The 22,450-nt window shown below is 40.5% G+C and overlaps 3 protein-coding genes across 5 annotated transcripts in view; 2 read left to right on the top strand and 1 right to left on the bottom strand.

Annotated features, from left to right (window-relative positions):
- Positions 1-415: 415 nt before the first annotated feature.
- Positions 416-7,232, top strand: tfam (transcription factor A, mitochondrial). Its single transcript, XM_019892595.1, has 7 exons — positions 416-685; positions 2,015-2,148; positions 2,317-2,387; positions 3,145-3,294; positions 4,945-5,040; positions 5,329-5,385; positions 6,806-7,232. Exons 1-7 carry the CDS (start codon positions 600-602, stop codon positions 7,073-7,075), a joined length of 864 nt encoding a protein of 287 aa, XP_019748154.1. The 5' UTR covers positions 416-599; the 3' UTR covers positions 7,076-7,232.
- A 2,833-nt stretch (positions 7,233-10,065) lies between these two features.
- LOC109529285 (DNA-directed RNA polymerase III subunit RPC4) lies at positions 10,066-15,222 on the bottom strand. Of its 3 annotated transcripts, XM_019892592.1 has the most exons (9): positions 14,951-15,217; positions 14,329-14,601; positions 13,347-13,393; positions 12,306-12,466; positions 12,115-12,236; positions 11,859-11,937; positions 11,510-11,769; positions 10,444-10,596; positions 10,066-10,320 (listed from the first exon to the last, which is right to left on the bottom strand). In XM_019892592.1, exons 2-9 carry the CDS (start codon positions 14,518-14,520, stop codon positions 10,183-10,185), a joined length of 1,152 nt encoding a protein of 383 aa, XP_019748151.1. In that variant the 5' UTR covers positions 14,521-14,601; positions 14,951-15,217; the 3' UTR covers positions 10,066-10,182. The 3 variants fall into 3 exon arrangements, with proteins under 3 accessions (XP_019748151.1, XP_019748153.1, XP_019748152.1); XM_019892594.1 differs by having other exon boundaries at positions 12,115-12,229; positions 12,305-12,466; positions 14,329-15,222; XM_019892593.1 differs by having other exon boundaries at positions 12,306-12,460; positions 14,329-15,216.
- Positions 15,223-19,087: 3,865 nt separating this feature from the next.
- Positions 19,088-22,450, top strand: part of LOC109529283 (cerebellar degeneration-related protein 2-like) — an 11,981-nt gene continuing 8,618 nt past the window's right edge. The window contains exon 1 of the mRNA XM_019892589.1: positions 19,088-19,330. Within this exon, the coding sequence (XP_019748148.1) occupies positions 19,252-19,330 (79 nt within the window). The 5' untranslated portion in view covers positions 19,088-19,251. The remainder of the gene's footprint in view (positions 19,331-22,450) is intronic.

Genomic DNA, 22,450 nt, shown 5'->3' with positions numbered 1-22,450 from the left:
ATCAAGTCTTTCTTATTAGCTCTACCATTAGCCTCGGTGTTTTGTTTTGTTTTTTAACTATTTGATGCCTAATTACGGTACTGATTGGCCTTAGCAAGTTTATGTGACTCGGTTAGCAGTTATTGTTAGTAATGTCGCCCTCTTGTGTTCAGCCTTTAAACAGAATTCTGCATCGTTAAAAAAAAAGACATTTTTTCTTTTTTTGTTGTATTTATTTTTATTTTTGTTTTATTTTTTTCCGTTTTATCGTGGAAAACGCGTATTCGTGGTTCATCAGCGTTTTTTCCCAAGACGTTTTTGGTAAAAATGTTCGCCCTTTAACGTGACCTATGATCCGGGAATAATGGGCGTCCACTGATTTGTGTTTTACCCTCCGGAACAGTTGGTGGCGGTAGTGAAAGAAGAAGATATTTTTATTCATACCCACAATCCACCGGGGACGATTGAAGGCGCCTTTTGCTGCAGTTTGGGTTGCTGCATGTGTGCATGATTGCAAGCTGCTGAATGCATTCTTATAATATCGCCGTGGATTTTTTTAAGTCATACGATTGTTTTTGTTTGCTCCTGCTGACGTCATTTTAGGTGTCAACAACGCCGGCATGGCTCCGTTCGGCTTAGTGACAGCAAGTGTCGGTCTTCTGGCGAGGTCCTTCAATGTCTTCACTTGCACAAGCACTCTGGCAAGGTAGCTAATTTTGCTGCTGCTAAGTTTGTACTCTAATAGCTTCTAGTAGAAGTAGTACTTTTAGGATTGGCGACAAAGCTAACATTAGCCCAATCATTGGTTGTAGGCTATTGATGTGCAGCATGCTCCCCCACCCCCAAGAATCTCAAAAACAACAATAATAAAATCGAATTTAAACTGTATTTTGCATGGTGAGTGCACTATTTGCCTATAGTTCAATAAGTTACCGAATGATTCTTGCCAAGTTAGGGTGTTTGTGGGCCATCCGAGAACTGCATGAGCCTTTGTGCATTCGTTGGGAGAGTAATTTGTCATTGACTAGATGTACATTACATTTTACTGTTTAATGTTGTCGATTGGTCCAATATAGCAAAATAAAATGGTGAATATACTTGACACAGCTCCCAGTGTGATGCAGGGCACTTCTGCACCACCGAGTCCACGCTCTCAACCGCAAGTTGTTCATCTTGAATCGTGAATCTGAGCATTTCATTTTACGTTGCAGTTTTAACAAAATTTCCCTGAGTAATGTGTGGAAAATTACATTATTTGATCAACTGTTTTTTTTAATTGATATATTGAAACAGAAATGAGCACCGTGTATTTTTATATTAGGGGTGGTGTAACGAACTGTGACGTAAAACTATCGAAACGTCACCATACAAAATCACGAAAGTTATGATACGATAATTATCGAAATATTGTGGGGGCGGTTCTCCACTTCTCATTGTTGGAACCTTTGGTGGGAAGTGGGTTTTCTTACTGTCGATAAATCGTGACCCATTTTTAAAACATTGACAAAAAAAAAATAGTCTATACCCTTTGCATATGATAATTTTTTGCCTTAGCATGAAAAAAAAAAAAACTATTTTTTTCACAACTAGTACTGTTTGCGTATTATATTTTTACCTGAGCATGTACTTACTTATATGTTCAAAGTGCCTTTCAGAGGACCATATTAAGAAACTGAGCATGAACATGACAACTCCATATGCAACAATTGATCGTGGAAAATGAAATATCACAATCGCACAAAGTACTGTCTCAATATTTTACTTAAGTCTTGGCTCTTCTTTTTAAGAACCTGCAACATCAATCACAGTAGCAGTCTGAATCATTAAGATAAAAAAAAAATGCCATTGTATTCCTTACGTGAGAGTGCTGTTTAAAAGCTAGAAGTTGCTAATTTTGTCATCGCTCACCATGATGTCCATTGGCCAGTGGCTTAGCTGCCCTGTGATTGTTTACAGAATAGTCGTGCGGTGTGGCTGCTCCTGTCCCAGACTAATTGTGCCCTGTACACTAATATTTGTGTCTTTGGTGGACCAGAGTCACCCATGCTGCATACAGGAACCCGGTTAAATGCCTGTCCACCGAAGCCAGCGGCCCCCCAAAGAGGCCTCTCAATGGATACATGAGATACGTTTTGCAACAGAAGCCGGTCATTGTGAGTCAGAACCCAGGTAGGGTGCAACACATGCATCTCACGTTCTTTCAGTCTGCAATGAGGAACTACGCAGTGCGACGCTCTTCTGCGCTGCTGCAGCTATTTTTTTTTTTCTTTTCAAGATTATGCAATTTCAAATTGACGCTGATAGAACTGTTCGATGTAATCTTGTTGTTTCCTTCAGAACTCAAACATGTAGAGGCCATCAGGAAGCTAGCTCAGGAGTGGAAATTGATGAGACCGGAACAGAAACAGGTATTTCACCTTAATCGCTTCATCGGAACCGGAAAATAATCCATTCAAGGTGACTGTCTGACTTGGTACAGGCACGACATAAGTAACATTTTTAAATTCCCAATCAAGCAAAAGCGTCACCCATGTTTAAAAGGAAATACACGGGTTCGTAAAAACAGTACAATACTTACACATACTGTCAAATTCCATAGTGTACGACCTCAGGGATTCTTTTCAACTTTAAAGGTGCCACCGTATGTGCAGTGTCGTAAAAAGAAACGTTCACATCGCAAAGGCTATTAAAAATAAAAATTAAAAATGCTTCATTCTAATCAAGAAAGCTTTATTTTTTTATCTATGTGTAATGTATTTATATGGTGTGTAAATACGTTTAGTGCTTAAGAAGTTCAGTCAACATGCTTTCACATGATTCTTTCACGAAACATGAAAAATGGAAGCGATCCAGCCACAGATTTGTTGTAATTTGAAATATGACTGAAAAGTGATTTATGTTGACGCCATACGGGTTTGGTGGAGTTTTGTGACGTTACGTATAATATCTGATATTGTTAATTGTAATACTGATTAATTTATTGCTTGTGTTTGTTTAAAAAAAATTGTGGGGAAAAGGGACCTTGGGAGGGAAAAATGAATCACAATCACAACATCGAGGGCAAATAAAATGCGTGTTTTTCAAAATCATTCCATCCTAATACCGTATAAATGCTGAAATGAGCTAACGTAGTGCTAAATCACCTGGTTGGTCTCTCCCTCGAAGCCGTTTGAAGATGCATTCCTGCGGGAGAAGGAGCAGTTTAAGATCGATCTGCAGCAGTACCTTGCCCAGCTGACCCCCGCAGAGCTCGAACAGCAAGTGCTTGAGAAGAGACAGAGGAAGGCCAAAAGGAAGGCCTTCCGCAAGAAGAGGGTAAGGAAAGGCTAGCTTGACACTGCCGCACAATTCCGATGTATTGATTGATTGATTTTTGCCCATATGCGACGAATGATATTTTTTTTCATGCAGTGTGAACGATACAATTCCATTATTTATTGCGATCCAAATGCGATCTTTCATATGTGGATGTAAATTAGATATGTCAGCGATGCGTCTGCAGTATCAACGCTCATCACGCGGCCTTACACATCATCAAAAGCGCGGCCGAGGGAGAGTGCACGGCAGGGAGACGACTGAAAGTTGTCATCAAGTTGACACGTGGTGAAAGTTGTCATTCAACCACGCAGGCGGTTCATTTATGACATCCGGCAATGATATGACGTCATCTTTAGGAGACGTTTCCATGCACTTTACTTTGGAGTCAACCAATCCTCCATTAAGTGTCTCCAGTTGGTCCAGAATGCTGCTGCTCGCCTCTTGACTGGTACTCGTAAGAGGGTGCACATTACTCCTACTCTAGCTTCCCTTCACTGGCTCCCGATACATTTTAGAGTTCTTTTTAAGATCCTATTATTTGTTTTCAAATCTTTAAATGGCCTCGCTCCACCTTACCTGTCTGAGCTCCTTCGCCCCGACGCACCTGCCTCAGGTCTGCGGACCAAATGCTATTGGAGGTACCAAGAACTAAACCGATCTTATGGTGAAGGCATCCTTTTCGTTGTTTTGAAAAGGAACGGAGACGTAGGCCGAAATTGAGCTTCCCCTCCTTGACAGACCAGCATCCGCCACTGATACAATGAAACCAAAGACCAAAAATTTGCAAAGGTAAATTTGGCAAGCTGTACAGAGACGAGGTCCGGAGACTGTTCACGTTGCTCAGTCCCTTAGCCAATCAGGATGCAGAACACAATTCACTGTTTAAAAGAAAGCATTAAAAAAAACGGCACTCAAAAAAAATCCGTGAAACAGCGAATCCGTGGAAGGTGAACCGCGTTATCGCGAGGGATTACTGCATATATATGATATTTGCTCCATGCACAGCACTTTGTATACAGCGGTGGTTGTTTTAAATATAGTTGAGTTGAGATGAAATGATATTGAGGAGTGTCGTCTCATTTCCCCAAAATATTTCTCCCTCCTCCCGCCTCATTATCTTGGCGATATGAGATGATAAGATGAGCCCCGACAAACATATAGACATCCATCAACAATGTGCCATGTAATGTAGTTATTTTATATATATTTTTTTTGTTTGTTTCTTTTGTCCGCCCCATTCAACCGTCGTGCTTTGTGCGCATGCACCTCGCATCACGGGCGCCTTGCATTCACGTTATAAGTCGTATAAAAGAAAAACAAATCTAAATTGGGCATCACGCCGCGGAGAGCGAATGTGATTTGGAATTTCTGTGCTTTGTGGGAACTCACAACTTGCTGTCAGAAATTCACGTCAGATTTCTATTTTATTTATTTATTTATTTTTATTGTGTGACATATATCGTCCCACAGCTGGTTGGTGATTTGAACTTTGAATGTTTTTCAATTGCTTTGTGGGAACTCACAACTTGCTGTCAGAAATTGACGTCAGATTTCTATTTTATTTATTTATTTTTATTGTGTGACATAACATATCGTCCCACAGCTGGTTGGTGATTTGAGCTTTAAATGTTTTTCAACGTAATCTAGGAAGCAACCGTCATGGGGAAGCCAAAACGTCCTCGCACGGCATTCAACATCTTTATGTCCGAACACTTTGTGGAAGCCAAGGGAGAAAACACACAGGTTAGTACTCAACGGTACAACCGATTTGATCTATGTGTGTTTGCTTACTTTTAATTCTCCACAATGATACTACTTCTATTGTACTTCGCAACAGGTTTTTCACGATAGGCCTCTCAAACCCCCATGCCAACATTTTTTTGAATTTATATTGAATAAAAAGTATGTCATAACAGGTTTTTCACGATAGGCCTCTCAAACCCCCATTGCCAACATTTTTTTTTTTAAACCTCCTGACACGTCATGATGAATTTATATTGAATAAAAAGTATGTCACGTGTTGCGTTCTAGGCAAAGATGAAGACTTTGCTGGGCGACTGGAAGAAACTTTTCGGCAATCAGAAGCAGGTAGGCCTTAATAATTTTACATGTACTTTTAGTTCATTTCAAAATTAGGGAATTTGGAGACGAAAGGAAAAAAAAATTCAGTGCATGTCCTAAACTGGAACACAAGTTTATATGTATTCACTTTTTCCGTTAAGTTTGTATATTTGTTTTAATTTGTCAGCAAATGAGATGGTCAGCAATTACCTGAATTATGCCACCATTTTTCGCATTTTTTTTTTTTTTTAACACATCACAAACTCCCTGCAAAGTTGAAGTTCAAACTTAGCTTTTAACCCTTTCATGCACAAATAATGACAACCTATAACCTGAAAAGCTGTCCACTGTAGTGACCGCTGTCCCTGAAAAGGGTTAAAGAGAAAGCAAAATATTTCAACATTATCTTGGATGGAATTGAGTTTTTAAAAAAATGTACGTACCCATAAACATTTTTTTCCTAATAGACTCATCGAACAATCTAGGGGAGGTACCGTATTTTCCGCACTATAAGGCGCACCGAAAAGTCTTCCATTTTCTTAAAAGCTCACAGCACCTTAAAATCCGGTGCGCCTTGTGTATGGTCATTACGGTAATATGTCGATCCCAAGATGGCTCCATGCTGAAGACATGCTTACAATGTGATAACTTGCTGTTGGTTCAGTGAACTGTGTCGCTGTTTTAGTAAATAAGTTTTTGTTGCAGCTCCGAAAAAAGGAGAACTGTGGTGTTTTTTTTTTAAAACGCACACTTTATTAATGGTTTTCACAGTCTCAACAAATACAGGTACGTCTTTGTCCGTCTCCGTGCCTTCTCTTCTTCCGTTCAACTCGAGGAGGCGTTCAAGACCACCTCGGAAAAAACGTACATTAACGATTCCTTCAATGAAACTACGAAAATTGAAAATAATGCATCAAAACAGAAAATCAAGCGAGGAAATCACAAAATACATTCTATAGCCCCAGTACAGAATTTATTTTGTGATTTCCTCGTTTGTGAATACAGTACACAACAAAGGTATAAATAACAAACACTTCTGAGACAGTCCAGTCTCCTCGAATTTACTGACATCTGATCGTTCTGTTGCCGCTACGCTCAAGGAAATTCCAAAATAAATTCTGTCGGGGGGGCTATAAAATTTATTTTGTGATTTTCTGTTTTGATGCATTACTGTTTTTTCAATTTTAGTGGATGCATTGTAGATTGCACCTTATAGTCCAGTGCGTGCAATATATGAAAAAAATTACAAAATAGGCCATTCATTGAAGGTGCGCCTCATAATCCAGTGCGCCTTTTAGCGCGGAAAATAACGGTAATTAAATGCCCGCGTCAGTGTTTGGTCATTTATGCAATAATATATTATCTATTTGCCCTCACAATCCTTTTTTTTTTTTTTTTTTTTTGCAAACTACCCAGTCTCTAAATATCACTTGGCTCACCATTTCAGGTTTATGCGCAGCTGGCTGAGGATGATAAAATCCGCTACAAGAATGAGATCACGTCATGGGAAGACCACATGATGGAAATTGGACGAGGCGACCTGCTCAGAGACAAGACTCTGGTGAGCCAGAGAAGAAAAGCCGCCGAAGCCGAAAAGGCCAAGAAGAAAAAGAGAGAGGCAGCAAAGAAGCTCGCCGCCGCCAAAGCCAAGTCAAGAACTGTCAAGAAGACAAAAAGCACTGTGACAAGAGTTGTCAAAAAGACAAAAAAGACTTAATCTTTTTTTGGGGGCGGGGTTGGAGTTTTACAGACTACTATTAGACAGATGTTCTGATGACACAAATCTGTGTTTTGTTGCTTTCTCCTCTCGTTTAGACTGGCACAAATGTTATCAGGTTCTCCACGAATTAAAGGCTATCAACATCCACCCTCTTGCCGTACAGGCTTGACTTAATTTGATCGGTTGACTAATTTGTGAGGTTTGGATATGTAATTGAAGTGATCAAGTGAATTAAAGCTCGAGGTTGTCTCTTTAGTTGTTATGGTCCAACATTGGCCTGAAGGACACCATGGAACATTAACCGTCTCAGGCACAGCAGTGGACAGTTTATTCTGTTATCAGGTTACAGAGTGCATGAAAGGGTTCAAAATCAAAATCGAGAGCAGCTGCCATAATCTCTCAATGGCCAAAACATCATTCAGCATTTAACATGATTTTGTTGTACAAAACGCTCTGACTTTACGAATATCATGCTCAAAGGTATTCATTTAATAATGTATATTGATTGATGATTTTTGGAAAATTAGCGATTTACAGAAAAGAATCTTGAAATAAGGGTGGCCCAGTGGTCCAGTAGTTAGCGCGTCTCACAGTGCAGAGGTACCAGGTTTGATTCCAGCTCCGGCCTCCCTGTGTGGAGTTTGCATGTTCTCCCTGTGCCTGCGTGGGTTTTCTATGGGTACTCCGGTTTCCTCCCACATTCGGAAAACATGCATGGCAGGCTGATTGAACACTAAATTGTCCCGAGGTGTAAGTGTGAGCGCGGATGGTAGTTCATCTGTGTGCCCTGCGGTTGGCTGGCAACCGATTTGTCGCCCGCCTACTGCCCGAAAACAGCTAGGATAAGCTCCAGAACTCCCCGCGGCCCTTGTGAGGATAAAGCGGATCAGAAAATGGATGGATGGAGTCTTGAAATAAAACTAATGGATACATTTTTAAAAAGAATAATGTATGGGATTGGATCAAAATTGATTTGAAATTTGCGTTTAGTTTTGTAAGTGCTAACAGTCATTTTGTAAGACTGGAGGTTTTGGAATATTTTCCTATTTTCGATGTATTCGGCATGCGGTGCAGCTAGTTCAGTCTTACTTGACGGTATTTTCCACACTCGGAAGACTGGGAGTGTGTGCAAGAATGGCAACTTGACTGAAGTCGGTATCATTGCTCTGCACTCGTTTTTATGTGACATAAGCTCGTGCAGATGTGACAAATGTTTTTATGATCAAATGTCTCTGTAACATCCATACCGACCATCCATACCGCTGATTACGTGGGTGTGCGGGAACACAACACCCCCCAGAAAAAAACAAAAAAGAAAAAATAACATGCCTGTTGCTTATATTTTCCTTAATTCTCTTTCATCCAAAAGATGAAAAGTGATGTTTAACATTTCATGAAATTTTGTCTTTTAGGGTTTTCTAGTTTTGTTTTTTGAGTCTCCAATAACGTTAAGTCACCGCCATTAAGAACATACTCTTAGGATTTGACCTTTTGTATCGTGTATTCAATAAACGTTTACATACACTTGAAGTTGTAATGTCATTGCCCTGACACAACGCATGAGGGAAAAAAAATTCAGAAAAATTCAAATCGATAAGAACCGTTAAAGTAGCACTGAAAAAAAAATCTGGAATGAAAATTATAAACAGTATTTACAAAGTGCCCATCAAAAGACAGTCATAGAATATTTTACAAATCCATATTTGATGTAGCAAAATTGTTGCAACTGGTTGTTCTTCGACGCGGTCACTCCCGTTTTTTCAGCTTTTTTTCCAGACAAAAAAAAAAACATTTTACGTTTCTGGGAAGAGTTCTGTAGCACTGTTACAATGTTTTTATCACAAATCAAAACTACCATCTGTACAAAACCTGATCAAAGCAAAGGTAGTGAAAAACAAAAGACAACATCTGAAAAATGTAATATCAAGACAGAAACCACCGCGGAATAGGCACTAAAAAGGAGTACTGGACAGTATTTGAGAAATTATGTACAGCGAGCATCTTTACTGAAAATGAATCCTCTGCAGTACAGAAAAAAAAAAAACTCAACAGTTTAAGAATGTTTGGAGTCAATATTTTAAAACCTTCGCATGTGACTCCACATAAACACATTAACTGTTGAACATTTGAATGAACCACCGCCCCCCCCCCCAAAAAAAAACAGGCATTTTGACCTCAATACCAATCCTGAAAAACGAAAAAAAAAAAAAAAAAAAGCATAGGCATTTTGACCTCAATACTGTACCAATCCTGAAAAACAATACCATGGTAAAAACTTCATATCAATAAAAATCAGTGGAGTGGAAAACAGCTCACAGCTAGACAACTTTGAATTCTCATTTGTACTATTTCAAACAATTACCGTATTTTCTGCACGATAAAGCGTTTCGAATTATAAGGCGCACCTTCAATGAATGGCCTATTTCGAAACAGTTTTCATGTATAGGGCGTGCCGCATTATCAGGCGCATAGAATAGAAGCAACAATAGTGGCTGTGGTTGCGCTACGGGCAGAAAGAACCCTTTTCGGTTACAATTGGTTCCTGCTAATAATCACCACTAGATGGCAGAGGAACACTAACAGGGACAACTCAATGCAGAATATAAAGAGACTGTGACACCTTATATAAGGTGCATCAGATTATAGGGCGCACTGTCGGCTTTTGGGAAAATTGAATGCTTTTAGGTGCGCCTTATAGTGCGGAAAATACGATACTATAAAGATTCTAATAAATACGTTTGATACAAAACTCAATGTAGAATATAAAGAGACTGTGACACCATGTGTAAGGCGCATCGGATTATAGGGCGCACTGTCGGCTTTTGGGAAAATTGAATGCTTTTAGGTGCGCTTTATAGTGCGGAAAATACGGTACTATAAAGATTCTAATAAATACGCTTGATACAAAAATGAAGTTTTAAACACTTGAGAACGATTCAACATCTTTATACATTTTTCAACATATAATACATTTTTCACATTTTTTTAATGTTGGAACGTTGAGTATTGAAGGTAAGCACTGCAGGCTGCCGAAAAGATGAATCCAAAACTACAAAAATACACTTCTGTCATGCAGTCTGTGATATCATCTGCTGATGAGGTGATCAGGATCCTTGTTGCTGTTGGGTTGATTCCTCCAATAATGTTTGGAAATTTGGAGATAAGACCAGTTTATGTTGGATGTTCCCTAACACCATCATGTCGCCGGTCTTACCGTCGGCCAGATTCACGGACACCAGTTGCTGAAAACAGCAAACCACAAATGATTTCATTTTTTTGAAGTCCATCATGTCTATTATTTGGTACCTCTCCGACAGTGTCATTAAAAACCGAACATGATCACCTTAATACCCCTTTTTAATTACCTGGAGGAATGACAAAGCAGTTCCATCAGTGATGTCCATGACAATATCACCCAGCTTCATCTCCACCTTTCCAGATTTTCGTATTCGGAGCTTGCCCAGAAATCCCTCTGGGAATTCGGACAGAACAGGTGAGCACGTCACTGAAGGGGACTCCTGGAAAGAAGCAAGGACTGACACAGCAATTCATGGATGAGGAGTATAAATATCATATGCTGTATACTAGGGCCTGACTGATACTGATTTTTTTTTTTAGGCCAAGGCCGATTTTTGGCAAAAAAAAACAAAAAAAACAGGTTACCGATTAATCAGACGATTAAAAATATATATAATGCATAAAACAACAACACCCCCCACAAATGCATTTCAGTGGACATCAATCATATGCCAATTTTTGGGGGGCAGAAAAAAGTACAGATTACCAATTAATCAGACGATTAATTAAAAAAAAAAAAAAATATATATATACACACATATATATATATATATATAAAATGCATAAAACAACAACACCCCCACAAATGCATTTCGGCAGACGTCAATTACATGTCGATTAATTGGCAGAAAAAAAAGATTACCGATTAATCGGACGATTAAAAAATTATATATAATGCGTAAAACAACAACACTGTTTTTGACAGTGGAATGGTCTCAAAATCATGTACCAGGGGCCATTTGGGGCCTTCAGGATGATACTTTGTGGCCCGATTTGACATCTAAATTTAATGATGCAGTGCAGCCCAACACATTATTTGCCATGCCATTGCCCTAGGTGTTTCATTTACATGTTTTTTTTTTTTTTTTTAATATCATTTATGGGCTACGCTCAGGGAGGCTCATGTGTCGGCGAAACATAATTCTGAAGTGACACTAAGCGCAAGGAAAAGATATCCCGTCACCCAGTCTGCCTTTTCTAAACGTTTGGCAACATGAATAGCCAATTTCAAGAAAAACACCCACCCAAAATGGGTCAGTGAGCCACTTTTGCGGGTGGGTGTGTCAATTCGGTCTTTTTTTTTTTTTTTGTGCATGAACCTTACATGTAACAAATAATTCGTGAAATACCCACTGTTGGCTCAACTTGTGCTTTCCCATGCAGAGGTTTCTTGTCCTTGGTAACTTTCTCAAATCTCGGTCCAGGACTTGGTTCTGCTTTTTGTTCTCTTACGGGCATACAGTCAGGTAACTGCATGAAGAAGAGTTCCTCCTTGCCGGACAGGCAGAGACACTGCAGGATCTCCACTAAAGATGGCTGGTCTCTGTTATGGCCTGTTTTAAGCTGAGGTCCACTGGATGGCGATGCGAGAAGAAGAGGCTTCTCTTGGCTTGCTTTAAAAACAACGCGAGCCAAGAGCAGAGGAAAATAAGGTCATGGACATGCCATGGTAAGGTGTTTGCATAGCGGTTGGTTTTCTTACAGGTTGTGCTCGTCTGACACAAAGGTAACTGGATAGGTTTCAGCTTGGCGTCATTCCTCAAACTCGGGTCACTTATGAACTGCCGGATGTACAGACAGACAATGATTAAAAAATTTAAAAAAAAAAAACAATGTTGATTAGCGACATCTAAAAATAAAAATAAAAACAATGTTGATTAGCGAGGTAGAGAAATGGATTTTCTCTTTTGTTGGATTTACAAAGACTTCCATGACCCAGAATGAAAATAGTCACTCACATCATCCCTCTGCAGTTTTCTGAGTAGCTCATCTTCATCATCGGAGTCCTGTGGCTCTTTTTTTACAGTTTTACAATTCGGAAATGCGGTGGCATCACAAACTCCCGCAGCAGCAACCCAGCCTACAAGATTGAAGATGTCTTAGGTGTAAGCGAAGACGCAACGTTGCACAAAATATCATCGACATGAACCTGTTTTCCGCGGCGTGTCGGCAGGGCCCTGTTCAAAGATGGAGTGACACTGGATAGTCTGCGGCTTCTCTTTCCTCCTGCCTCTGTTTTCTCCTCTTCTATTATCCCGCTGTTTCCGCTCCCTTTTTGGTATCACTTGAGCCTCTTCCTTTAATCTGTAACTACAAGTATTTGAAGTGGGTAAATGCGATTTATATTAGTCAACAACTTTTTAGATTTTGTTTTTTTTCTTCTTTCGGAGATGCAAGTAAGTGTCTAGTTTTTGGTGCCAATTCCGAATCCCTCCTCGTTTTTTTTTCTCTAGCATATCAGGTTTGCATAATAATAATCAACATAATACATCAACAATATAATCATTTATATACACGGACAATATAGAAATATATTTAGTCCAATTTAATTACATTGATTTTTGGGTTAGGTTCAGAAACAAGTGGGTTTTTGTTTCTGAAAAATCACAGCTTTCAATTAGAATGCATGGTAAAAAACGTTATTGCCCGAGCTTTTATTGGCCAAACTTAAAACAAAAAGTAAAAATTTTTCAAAAACCTGATGTGCTCGGAACAAAGTAGAGACATGTTTTTTTTCTTTTCTTTCTTTTTTTTTTTCTTCAAATCGGCATCAAAAATATGTTTAGGGACACATGAAGCCATCTTTGATTAAAATTTGCTTCTGACCAGTGTTATAGAACATCCATCTATCCATTTTCTGACCCACTTTATCCTCACAAGGGTCGCGGGGGTTGCTGGAGCCTATCCTAGCTGTCTTCGGGCAGTAGGCGGAGGACACCCTGAAAAGGTGGCCAGCCAATCGCAGGGCACACAGAGATGAATAACCATCCGCGCGCCTGCTCACACCAAGGGACAATTTAGAGTGTTCCATGAACCTGCCATGCATGTTTTTGGAATGTGGGAGGAAACCGGAGAACGCGGAGAAAACCCACGCCGGAGCCGGGATCGAACCCACAACCTCTGCACTGTGAGGTCAATGCGCTAACCACTCGACCACCCATATATAGGACTCTGTTACAATCCAACTTACTCATCTTTGCTCTTCCTCACAGCATTGATGTTTGGCTCAAAGGTTTTCTGAGGTGAACAGAAAAAAAAGTTACATGAAACAACTGTATGAAATATGGCAGTATTTGTTTAAATAAAACCTTGCCTAGAATTTTCGAGCATCTGACGACTATGACTTGGAAGTTGTAACACAACTAGATCTCTGGAATGCATACACAACTCTCAAGTGTGAAATTGCGCAACGACATTTTTTGTGAGTGGGCTACTGTATTTCCAGAAAATGTATGTGAACAAGCTGAAACACTATTCTAAGTATAGAGTTGTTGGATACACACATTAGAATTATCGAATAGCGTCTCCACATTAGCGAATAGCATTATCAGCCTTCATAACTCACCTGGCGCCCAGCGGGATTTGAATGTGTGTGGTGATGAAGTTCTGCCTCTGTTAGTGAAAATAGAACTGATGTGTTGACTATTTTATCACTTTTCAAATTCAGTGCTGCCGCACAAGTAGACAATAGCAGCCCGGTGGTTCTGTCCCGAGTCAGTGAGACGGGACTATCGCCTAAAAACAGGCTAATTTCAATGGGGCTCTAAAAAAAAAAAGGGTGAAGTGGACATTTTTACAATATCGCACATTAAAACTCCTGAATTGTAACTGTTTAAAAACACATTACATATATCACGAACGAATTTTTGCATATCGCTTTGGCACCAAGATGGTAAACGATAAATGAACTACAAAAACACATTACATATATCACGAACGAATTTTTGCAAATCGCTTCGGCACCAAGATGATGCCAATGAACTACGATATGTGGAAGTGAATGGGGGGAGCTTAATTTAGACAAAAGCAGTGCTTTACCTCTTGCAGCGTCACTCTACAGGCATAAATTACTCGCGAATCGGGACGTTGTTTTTTACCTTGCGTGCATACTTTCAAGCTTCTTACCATTTTAAACCACAGTTATGCAGATGACGTTATATTTGACAAGATACCTTTGTTTTCTTCAGGGCACCCCCTAGTGTCAAATCCCGATTTCGGAGGGACTGCAGTCTTCGAGCTGTGGCCGGGGAAGGGAGGCATCCGAGACCGAGGCCGTGCAATCCTCTGCTGGCAGTGATACTCAAACTGGCCCCACTGTTCATGCCAGAAGAACTGGGCACCTCTTCTGCATCCTTCTTTGCCATAATTCAAGATGATTATATCCCTTTGTGTGTGCAAGGACAGCGTTGCGCATCTCCTTTCCTCGAAACGGGCGTTTATTTGAACTACAAAATCAAACAAAACGCTCTTATTTCGAAAGTACATGCACGATAACCAGTGTTTTATTTCTGGAAATAAACAACGCGCCTGCTAATAATACCAACCAAATGGGTTTGTTTTCATGTTGTTGTTGTTGGTTTTTTTTTAAGCCAAAGCGGTCTTCAAACGTAGAACATTTCACTTCAAAATTTACATTTACAAAGTGCTTTCAGCCTAGTGCGGACAACAACAAAGCGTCGTTTGCCCCAACAAACCCCCAAATGCTACTACTTCCGCTCCTAGACTTCCATTTTAAAACACAATGGAACACGGCTTGTTTTGTTGGGTCGCGGTCGTTTGTGGGGTTTTGCTTACGCCGTACGTGTCCGGAAGGCTTCGGTGATACATCTTAGTCCTGCCTCAATAGGAGTAGCCGCTAACAGTTGAAACATGGAAAGGTCCAATATTTAAAAGGCATAGCCCGCGGTTTTAGCTAGCTTTCTCCCCAAACGCCGAAATCCTCGTCGTGTTTCCGTCCTGTTGTTGTCTTAAAACAATACCCTGCTACAGCCACAAGAGGGCGACATTCTATTACGTTTACAGTTCCAAGTCATTTCACGCTGTCGGTACAAAAAGAATATTGAACTGATGTACATAATCGGTAAAAAAAAAAAAAAATGTCACCATCTATAAAAATAAAAAATCAGAAAGCCTTCAGTATATTGTCATTGGACTCTGCATTACGGTAACGCGTTATGAATGTTAGCCGATTTCAAATGAAAGCTGAAAAAATAAAGGTGGGCAAACACATTTAAAATCACACAAACATTTGTGTCAGTTACTCGACCACCACGATATATAAACAATGTTTTTGTCCATATCTCTTGCCATCTTTAAGAATAAAAAGCCATTTGAAATGTGCATAATTGATTTTCATAAACTGATTTCAGATCAACCTATGAAACTCTATTTTCATGGCATTTTTCATCAATAAAATTCAACTCAAAGTGCTTTACGTGAATTAAAATCAACACATTTAAACAGACTTGGATGTCCTCTTGGCCTGGTTTACTTGAACAATGGCTTTGACCATTAACCTTATTTAGGCGGTCATAAAACAGAAAAATCAAATGTGCCGTAGGCCAAGCTAACCAACACACGACCCACTGTCTCATGCTAAAAGTAAGTTATATGGTATGGTCAATTTTTCCATAACACATAATCTTCACCAAAAACAAATAGTCAACATTATCATGATATCATCACATGTGCTTGTGGTCAATTCCTCTTCAAGGCACAAACAAATAAGATTGTAAGCTTATGTTATATGATTAATTACAATTTTATGTTTGAGCATCATGTTACTTCATGTAAAGATTACCTAAATTGGATTCTGTTGTATATTAATTAACATGTTTTTATGTTGATAGATTCTGATTGGCTGTTGAAGTAAGGGAAAGCAGGAAGTGATTTTTGTTTGCCGAGGGGTGTGTTCTCGATCGTGCTGCAATGAAGACGACGTTTTTTTTCCTTTTAATAAAACTGCATTCAAAGGATTCCATCTCTCCTTTTGCCATAAATTAGAGCGATCTATTGAAAACAATGAACCCCTCAACTTACAAGATTGTCGTTCAACAAAGTAATGGGAACGGATCAGCGTTGTGTCCTGACACTTTGGGCTCCTCTGGTTTTGTCAACAACAGAAAACAATACAGCGAGTAACCACAAGAGGGAACTCTAAGGCTGTCAAAAGGACTCGGTATCACAAGCAGGAATAGCGCCCTTCACGTGTATTGTTGAAGAAATTCAAACACTTAAAGGTGTGGGTCTCACAGTTAAGGCTGAGGTGAAAATAATGAGAAATAAAAGCACGAAATAACGTGAAAGAGCGTTTATGTGTGCAGGAAGGTGCAAAAGCTTACAGCACCTGGTATTCCCAGGCGGTCTCCCATCCAAGTACTAACCAGGCCCGACCCTGCTTAGCTTCCGAGATCGGACGAGATCGGGCGTTCTCAGGGTAGTATGGCCGTAAGCGGAGGACGGAGTCAAAATTTTCCCCTTTATAGGTTACAGGGCACCTCCAGTGGGGGTGGACGATTGGGGGCGAATTTGTTGCATTTCTTTCCCTCCTCCCTTTTTCCACGGACGAGGGGCGCGCACTCTTGGCGTTTTGAGCTCTCAGCCTGTTAGGCTAGCATACGGTTCGCTGCGAGCACGCAGCTGCAGTACTTGATGTCTGTTGTGAAAGTTGGCTTTTCCAGTGGGGGTGCAAAATCATCCAGCAGGCGGAAATCCCAGGCTGCTTCCCATCCAAGTGCTGTCATGACCGATCCTCGTCCAGAGGGCTCCCTCTTCTGGAAAATAATAGTATTACAACAAGACGTTGCTCAGTCAAATCAAAGTTACGGAAACGATTTCAAACCGTAGCAAAAGTGAAAATTGAATGAGAAATGTATGCGATAATTAATAGGAAAGGGGGGTTGATTTGTGTCGAGAATTGGAGGTGGGTGCAAAAGCTTACAGCACCTGGTATTCCCAGGCGGTCTCCCATCCAAGTACTAACCAGGCCCGACCCTGCTTAGCTTCCGAGATCGGACGAGATCGGGCGTTCTCAGGGTAGTATGGCCGTAAGCGGATGACAAAGTCAAAAATTTCCCCTTTATAGGTTACAGGGCACCTCCAGGTTGGAGGTTGAGGTGGCGAATTTGTTGCATTTCTTTCCCTCCTCCCTTTTTCCACGGACGAGGGGCGCGCACTCTTGGCGTTTTGAGCTCTCAGCCTGTCAGGCGAGCATCCGGTTCGCTGCGAGCACGCAGCTGCAGTACTTGATGTCTGTTGTGAAGGTTGGCTTTTCCAGCGGAGGTGCAATACATCAATAAGAGACTTTAAAATGTCAGCTAAATGTTGTGGGTCTCCAAGTTAAGGCTGAGGTGAAAATAATGAGAAATGAAAGCACGAAATAACGTGAAAGAGTGTTTTTGTGTGCAGGTGGGTGCAAAAGCTTCAAGCACCAGGCAGTCTCCCATCCAAGTACTAACCAGGCCCGACCCTGCTGAGCTTTCCTGAAGAGAATAAATTAATTTGTACTTAGCATTGAGCCTAGGAGGTCGAAAGCACTGAATCTTGAATCGTTGATTGGTTTGCCAGAAATCACCAAAATCGAAGAATACAGTTACTGTAACTGTAGGGCAGCTTAAGACTGTTCCAAAAGATCTGCACCTATATGAATCTTTTATCAACACTTAATTCAGTATGTACTTAGCATTGAGCCTAGGAGGTCGAAAGCACTAAATCTTGAATCACTTGTTAATTGGTTTGCCAGAAATCACCAACATCGAAGAATACAGTTGCTGTAACACGAGGGCAGCGTAACAGTCTTAACTGTTCCAAAAGATCTGCACCGATATGAATCTTTTATCAACACTTAATTCAGTCTTACTGTGATTATTATTCTGTTTTTCATCGTCACTGTAATGTTATGTCTGCAAAGTTTTAAGAGTTTGATGGAAATAAAAAGTCAAATAAGATTTCAAATCTTTGTCTTTTTTTGCCCTGGGTTGAATGCGCCCCTTTCTCAAAATCCCTGGCCCAAGCCAGGCCCCCTCAGTGAAATTGATCTCGAACTGCCACTGCTGCTATTCATAGGCGGTCTTCCATCCAAGTACTAACCAGGCTGGACGGACCCTGCTTAGCTTCCGAGATCGGGCCTTCCTCAGGGTAGTATTGCCGTAAGCAGAGGACGACCTCGAAATTAACTCCTTTGTCGGCTACAGTGACCCCAGGTCGGTGGGGAGGGAGCATTTTGAAGGTCGCCGTCTGTGTATTCGTATTTCGTAGGTCTTCTCCAGGCTTCTTTCAGGCACAATCCAGAACATGTATCTTTGAATTTGAATCCGTATTTGAATTTGATTAATTGTTCAGCCCAAATATACAAACATACACACATACACTTACACACACGCACACGCACAAGCGTACACTGTTGGGGAACAGAAAACGAAACCCTCCCATATTAATATCTCAGATCTGATGGTGCATTTGAAAATACGAGTCATTTGAAAATGTGTTTGACTGTATTCCAATCATATTCCAGAGGGATGTAAAAAAAAATTCCCCTGTTATCACTCGAACAACACAAACATTTTACAATACTTCTGGACACACGAGACTGTCCCAGGATGACAGGCAGGAAGTTGTAGTGAGATTTGATGTTGTATTTCAAAATAAAAGCTATTTTAAAATGTACGCAAAACCTTCATGTCAACAATTTCAGAGAGATATCAAAAAATAATTCCTAAATTACCACTTAATTTAACCGCATCGACGTCCCCATATTTATTTCAGGCTTTTGAAATGTACTTTCGCACAACGTTCTCGGCGCCTTACCGTAATTCCGAGTATAAACACAGATACTCGAAAACTAAGTGGAGGCTGATTCGACTCCCCGTGGAGGCAGGCCTGACCGCAATGACAGGAAGTGCTCGTCTTGCAACATCACTGCCACGTCTCTGCAGCAGCAGCAGACGGGATGGGCTGTGGGGGATGAGAGGGAGAGAGTGGGAGTGACGGAGGAAATAGCGAAGAGAGGAAGGAAATAAGCAGCCCCGGCTTGATGTCTTGAATGAGCTCGGTGGATCTCGTCGAAGTCTCTATTGTTTGAAACGTGCTCTTCATCGATGCTAAGCTCAGGAACAATGGACGAATTCGTTACCGAGGAGGAAGAGCCTTGGTACGACCAGCGGGACTTGGAGCAGGGTAAGATCCTCCTCTTTGGCCGCAGCATCCCAGCAGGAAACGGCTGCAGCCGGTCGGCCGCCGGTCGGTGTGCATCTCTCAGTGGCACCCGCAATACAAAGGCTCTCATGCGCACGAATGAAATATAACTTTTGCATTGTAATTTTTTTGTGGCGTAGTCAAGATTAGTGTTGTTTAGTTAAGCCTTAAACATGTCTCAAAAGCAAGCAGCGTGCGTGGCTGTATTTTTTTCTCCCTCCACAACAAAGCATTGAACGTCTGCCAAGCAGAGCATTTGCTTTGCTGGAAGTGGCCAGTCTCAGTATCTTGTGTTTTTATTCGAAATGTAGATTTAGATAAATTTAACAAAAATATAAACTCATGTTCTGCTAACCAGTTAACGAATGACATTTTGCCTAATGTCAACGGGTCCAGCCTATTGGTCAGGGTTGTATAGTATAATGCACTTCTTCTGTGCAAATGCGACCACTACAGTATTCCAGAAAGAGACGCACGCTGTTTATTTGCCATGATTTTTTTTTTTGTTCATGTGTGCATTTTTTCTCATTAAAAATGCAGCCAAAATGATGTTACCAAACACGAAATATTTTTTCCATTTAATTTTTTTGTGTGTGAGTGCTCTTCAAGGCAAGGCAAAGAAGCTTTCTGGATATACCGCATTTCATACACAATATCATTCAATGTTTTGCGATTGCCTGACAACCCCGCCTACTACCCGAAGACAGCTGGGATAGGCTCCAGCACGCCCCGCGAATCTTGTCAGGATAAGCGGATCAGAAAATGGATGGATGGAGGGATGCATGGGTGTATAGATAATTCAATGTGCTTTGCAAAGTTTAAAAAGAGCGTTTAAAGACAACAGAATTTAAGGCACTCATAAGCAAATAAAGGACAAGGAACTTTATTTTGTGAACTTAATACTAATACTACTACTACTACTACTACTAGTAAGATTATTATTATTATTATTATTATTATTATTAACAACAACAATAATAATAATTTGGACTCCTGCTCCCAATGACAACTGGTCAACAAATTTTTCCTAAATGTTTAAATAGGAGATGCCAATTCCGAATTTACCCTTGATTTTTCTCCAGCACATCAGGTCTTCATAATAATAAACATCATATAAGAACAAGTACAGTACTACAGTTAGTAATGTTTATTTCAGTAATTAAAGATTGGGTTCAGCAACAGGTGGATTTTTTTTTTTCGGAAACATCATAGCTATAAATTACAGTGTATGGTAATAAAATCGGTATTGTGCAAGTTTTCATGCGATGGAAGTATCTGAAAGACCTAATATGCTCGAAAAGAGTCAAGACATTTTTAAGTCAGAGTCAAAAACATGTTGAGGGACACATAAAGCCATCTCTGATAAAAATCTGCTGTTGACCAGTGATATTAACCCTTTTATGCACCCTGTAACTTGATAACATGAGAATCTGTCCACTGTCGTAAGTGCTGTCCCTAAAAGGGTTCAAAAGGCAATGACAGTGCTTCATGCTGTGATGCTGAAGCCCACTTACCTAATTTCCAGTCTCTCTTTCATGCTCAGTCACTGTGCCAAGTCATCAGAACAATATATTTGTGAAGGTGAACCAGTGCTGATGCAGAAACTGTGCAATGGGATGGATCTATTTTACACAGGCTCATGCACTGCACCAAAATGTCTGTCAGCGGATGCCAAAAAGCCTCACATGGGATAAAATGGCTGTGTGTCAAAGTGTGCTGTGTCTACGTGATGGAACAAAGGCATTGTCAGTTCTGTCCTTTGACCACGTGGCCTTTATCTTGCGACATTTCCAGATGCAGCGAGCCCCCCTTTTCCAACCAGAAGATGGAACAAAATGCTAATGTCACTCTGTGCCTTCACAAAGGCATAGAGCGGTGAATGTAAAATTAAATTCATTTAAGTCATCCATTTCAAAGTGTGCGTGTGTGTTCAATGCCAGTTCTTGGCATTCTGAAGGCATCGGGAAAATTACATTTACTGTACATGGTGACACATGTAAACTGAAATGTGATTGGATGAAAACAAAAAAGACACAAAGGAGCTGTAAGATGTAAGTGTAGATCTGTGCTTTTGATAGTGTTTGGACAGCAGAGACGGCCTCGAAGGCCCTGACTGCCCCGCTTTGCTCTATATTTGTAGTTATTGAGTGCAATTGAACAGTCTCATGACTCATCTTGTGAGCATCACATGACCAAATCCAGAAAACAGGTGAGCCGTGATTAGTCGTTACCTGAGCAGCTGTGATGTTATTTTCAGTTGACAGCAAGTGACAAAATGGCTGCTCCCTGAGAGGGATAAATTGGGTGGATTTTGCTGCTTAATTCATATCCCACAACCCAATATTAATCAAAATGTTTAGGCTAGTTGGGGTGTATGGAACATATTAATGGAAAGAAAAAATGTGACCTGACTTCATCTTTAACTTTTGTCATTGTATGTTCCTTTGGCAAGATAGTTTTGTTTTCTCTGCTTTGCTTCTTAATGTCATCAACCGTTCTGTTTGTAAATGCTTTTAGATGTTGTGTGAAGCGTATTTTGTATGAAATGTGCTACATAAATTAAGGCGCCTTACCTTGCCGAATGCTAAAGCAGGGCTCCATTGTGCGACCAGACCACATATCAGTTTTTGCTGTCAAATGGAGAGGTCTGTTTCGAGCTTTGTACTTCTGTGATAAGTTGAAGAATGCATCTTGGCTAAACTATTTTCTGCTCAGTATTTCATACCTATAATGCAGCATCTTGATCACCCGCTTGAATCCTTTTACGACTTCATTAACTGGAACTATGTCTTTTGCTAGGTGGATGGTGATTGTGTTTTTAATCTCAATCCACCGGTCCCTTTTTGCATAGTACGTCTCCAATAAAGTGTTTAAAGTACTTGAAGCAAAACATTTGATCATCTTTGGAATCGCTTATGTTGTCGCGGCACACGTTACAGCTCTAAAAGCAGGAAAACAACAGAGTGTTGGACTTGTCATGAGCATGCATCTTTGTTTGGGCCTATTGTGTGTGTATGTGTGTGTGTGTGTGTGTGTGTGTGGGTCTGTTTCTCAGGGATGTGTTCCTCGAGCCGGTCCTTGGCCTCGAGGACCGGCTCGAGG

The sequence above is a fragment of the Hippocampus comes genome, unplaced genomic scaffold (genome assembly GCF_001891065.2).
Source record: "Hippocampus comes isolate QL1 unplaced genomic scaffold, H_comes_QL1_v1.1 scaffold47, whole genome shotgun sequence".
NCBI classification, from domain to species: Eukaryota; Metazoa; Chordata; class Actinopteri; order Syngnathiformes; family Syngnathidae; genus Hippocampus; species Hippocampus comes.
The sequence above is the reverse complement of the archived record's forward strand: the minus strand, read 5'-3'. Positions and strand labels throughout refer to the sequence as shown.